This window comes from Coffea eugenioides, unplaced genomic scaffold (genome assembly GCF_003713205.1).
Source record: "Coffea eugenioides isolate CCC68of unplaced genomic scaffold, Ceug_1.0 ScVebR1_1071;HRSCAF=1861, whole genome shotgun sequence".
Classification (NCBI taxonomy): domain Eukaryota; kingdom Viridiplantae; phylum Streptophyta; class Magnoliopsida; order Gentianales; family Rubiaceae; genus Coffea; species Coffea eugenioides.
In genome coordinates this window covers 1-3,603 of record NW_020861445.1, presented here as the reverse complement: position 1 = coordinate 3,603, position 3,603 = coordinate 1, and the positions used below count along the sequence as shown (strand labels likewise).

The following is a 3,603-nucleotide window of genomic DNA, read 5'->3' as shown; positions in this document are numbered from 1 at the left end:
TGGGCTTCCTTCTTACCCTTTATTATCCTTAGTGTTTATCTTTTTTTTTTATACTACGGCGGCACCGGGTGTGGAGGCCGGAGAGGACTTGCCAGTGTGAGGATGGAAGCGGTAACAACCTGTTCTTTTATGTATTTTACATTCTGTTTTTAGAGTCTTCTTTTAATCGATCTGTTTGTCGGATTCGTTTACTGAGTTTACAGATAAATGAAAAGAAATTTATAAAGTTTGGAGTAGAGAAAAGAACACTACAACCTAGTACTTGATGTAACAAGCATTTCGTTTCAGAGCAAAAGTTCGGCTATTTGTATCCTAATAAGTCTGTTTGTATTGTTAACTTGTTCTTAAATATTTAGGTTGTAATGGAGTAAAATATGGTGAATCGCATTATAAGATTTCAGCTTCTCTTCTATGTTAAAGATTTGTTCGATTTGAGTGAGATCTAGAGCGGACATAGCACTTCCAGACAAATCGGTTGTTGTCATTTGCCTACTTCAAACCTAAAAAAAATGGGATCTTTTTGCTAACTCTAGAGCTTCTGAGCTAATGAAACCTTTTGTTGAAGAGTTACCAAGTCAAAAAAGAAGAAAAAGAATCCAGTGAGAGAAGAAATTAAAGGGGATGTCTGTCGTTGTAGGGAACGTCGTTTTCTGGTGGTAAAATTTTTCTCTTTCTGCTTTTCCCCGGGCTGCAATAACGAGACGAAGAGTTAGAAATTTTTGGACGCTGGAGATCAGGATTAGTGCTAGCATAGAGATTTTTTTTTATTTCTTTTTTTGTAAAAGAAATTGTATACTAACATCTTTGCTGCCTTTTGCTTTTTCTTTTTCCCTCGTCTGCCTAAAAAGCAGCCTATTTGGCTTAATAATAATGAGTTGGAGAAGGGGAAATCTTTGACTTTGTTCTATAACTATTACCGGATAGAGGAGAAGATTTCGACATTTGAATATGGGAAGCATGGGGAGGAGCATGGCGAGGTTCAGCATGTTTGCAGATCTTTGACTCTGGATGAAATGATTGAGCGTGCACTCTTGCATGATGACAAGGATGAATTTGTCCCTCTGATAAACGAGAATTATGAAAGCACAAAAGACGTGCCGGGTTGGATTTTGGAACAGATGTTTGCATTCGATTCTTCGAAATGTTTTGCTGCTGTGATCAATGGAGAAACTGGAACCAAATTTTGTTTACGTAACCATGAGTCGTTTTCGGGTTGTAGCAGACCTCCTCTTTTGCATTTGGCAGCTTATTTTTCATCTGTTGGAATAACTAAGTGGTTGCTGGCTAATGGGGATGCAGAGGGAGCAAATTATATGTGTGAAAGTGATTTTTATCATATGAAGGATATGCTGCCAATAGATGTTGCCCTTTTATCTGTAAGGTATATGTCAACTCGATCTTTTCTTGCAATGTTAAATTTTCTTTCTTGCCTTAATCAGTAGTTGCACTAATTAGCTGAGAACAGTTACTGTTCAGTTACCATTCTTTTTTACAATTCGTAATATGGACTGGATCACCTTGTTCTAGTTACTGCAATGTTTGCCCCTATGTTCTCCATGCTATTGTTGCTGCAATAGAACTTGCTCACCAAATTCATTATGGTGAATGCCTTGTGTTGTCTAAGGATGGCAACGGGCGGGGATTTGGGCTGATTTGAGCTGCCTACAAATTCCCCCCGCCCCAGCCCCAGCCCCATCCCCCGTCCCCGTCCCCGCCCCGCTTCCCTCCACGGGTGTCCCTGTGGGCTTAATAAAAATTTGTTATATAATTTTATTATAGTTGAATTTTAGCAAATAATCAAGTACTAAAATATCAACATATTACCAAATTATTATTCATTGAAATTTCACAATTGAAACTTATAAAAACAATCAAACAAAAGTTATTTGAATACAATCCAACATGATGAAATAAATATAACTAAAATAGTCAAGTTTTCATTTTTGGCACAAATATAATCACTAATTCATTGTTGTGCTTGTGCTTTTTTTTGAGAAAAAAATGTTATTGTATTAAGTGTAATTAGGGATTTAGTATAAATGTATTAGTAAATTTAGTATAACCAATTAATAATTTGTATTAGTACACATATATAATTATTAGCATAATTGATAATATCAATTATATTACATATACTAATATATATTATATAATACATATGACTAATAATATCATTATCATAAGTTTGTAACTAATTAAATTATATATTATATATATAATCATATACATATATATTTTATACATTTATTTTTTTAAAGCGGGTGGCGGGGCGGGGGGGGGAGAAATTCCCCCGCCCTCGCCCCAACCCCCCCTAGTCCCCCCGCAGGCACCCGCCCCCATTGCCATCCTTACCTATTATTGCCTTTGAGGTCTGTCAAACTAATCTTTTCGCAATTACCTTGTTGCTTGTCTATTTGCACAGGAGTGGAATACAATTGAATGGTTGGACTAGACAAGAATCAATTTTCAGTCTCTTCTTCGGTCTTTTGAGAGGCGAAAAGGTTCTTTCTGAATTATCATCCGGTGCTTCTTGGGGCATTTTTTAACTTTTCTGGATTTGCCTTATGGGTAGTTATAAATTCCCCCCCCCCCCCCCCCAACCCTTGGTTTTGCCTTATTCATCGAAGAAAACTTCTTCTGGCAGCGTAGAAGTATGGAAGTCTTGAGATTGCTTGCACAGCATACAAATGAGATTAGGGAGCAATTTTTCAAATATACTAAGCCAGGCAAACTTGTTGATGTAGCTGCCCTTTTGTTAGTAGCTCATCAAAAGCTTATGCCTCTAAATGTCACTAAGGAAATGCATGGCCTTCCTTTAGCTGGAGAACAGTCTGACATCACAAAATTTGTTGCATGCAAGATTTCAAGAATAGATATTCTTCAAAAGAGATCATTGTACTCTGATGTTGACAATGAGCTCCTGCAAGAATGGAAGGATATGAAGGCTCGTATGAAGATGATCTTACTGTTGTTTAAGATATTTGAGAATATTGGTCATTCTCTAAGCGCATTTCTCCAGCTAGACCCAGATCAGGTATGGTTTTATTCCTTTCTTTGGTGGTATTTTCTTTTTGTCTATATCTGAAGTGTGTTGCAGAAACCTTTATCCACTTCTGCTCTCTGTAGACTATACAAAATGATCTAGATATGGTAAGTGTTGAAGGTTTTCTTTGCTATTAACCTCACAATGACAAAAGGCAGGGTTTACAATGACATCAAAATTACACAGAGTTCTACTATATAATCAATGCATTGTTTTTTGACTTACTCCTTTTTATTTTTTTGAAGATCTAATTTGGTTGGTCACATGTTCATAAAGTATCCATTTTGTTCTTGTTGTGTGTTGACTTGACAAAAAGAAAAACCAAAGTGTAATTGAATTTTCAGTCACCTGCATTTGTCTTATATGGGAAGAATGTGCATTATGGTCTTTTGCATGATAGATTCATGACTTCTGATATGTTTCTTTACAGGAAGAAGCTAGATTGGCAGCAAAACTTGCCTGGATCTTCGAGCAAACAGGATTGCATGTAAAGGACCGAGATATCCATGGTGTTTGCAGGTTTTGGTACTATTAACCTTTTGGTGTTGTTTGTTGCATAA

At 36.5% G+C, this 3,603-nt stretch overlaps 1 protein-coding gene across 2 annotated transcripts; it reads left to right on the top strand.

Annotated features, from left to right (window-relative positions):
• On the top strand, window positions 1-3,585 carry LOC113754813. Of its 2 annotated transcripts, none has more exons than XM_027299063.1 (5): window positions 1-111; window positions 849-1,381; window positions 2,423-2,501; window positions 2,645-3,034; window positions 3,474-3,585. In XM_027299063.1, exons 1-5 carry the CDS (start codon window positions 103-105, stop codon window positions 3,576-3,578), a joined length of 1,116 nt encoding a protein of 371 aa, XP_027154864.1. In that variant the 5' UTR covers window positions 1-102; the 3' UTR covers window positions 3,579-3,585. The 2 variants fall into 2 exon arrangements, with proteins under 2 accessions (XP_027154864.1, XP_027154865.1); XM_027299064.1 differs by having other exon boundaries at window positions 2-111; window positions 852-1,381.
• Window positions 3,586-3,603: the final 18 nt, after the last annotated feature.

Bases quoted from the DNA above. Each gene is read 5' to 3' on its own strand.
- LOC113754813 (XM_027299063.1), top strand. The intron at 1,382-2,422 runs GTATATGTCAAC...CTATTTGCACAG, and splicing joins GTTGCCCTTTTATCTGTAAG to GAGTGGAATACAATTGAATG. The intron at 2,502-2,644 runs GTTCTTTCTGAA...TTCTTCTGGCAG, and splicing joins GTCTTTTGAGAGGCGAAAAG to CGTAGAAGTATGGAAGTCTT.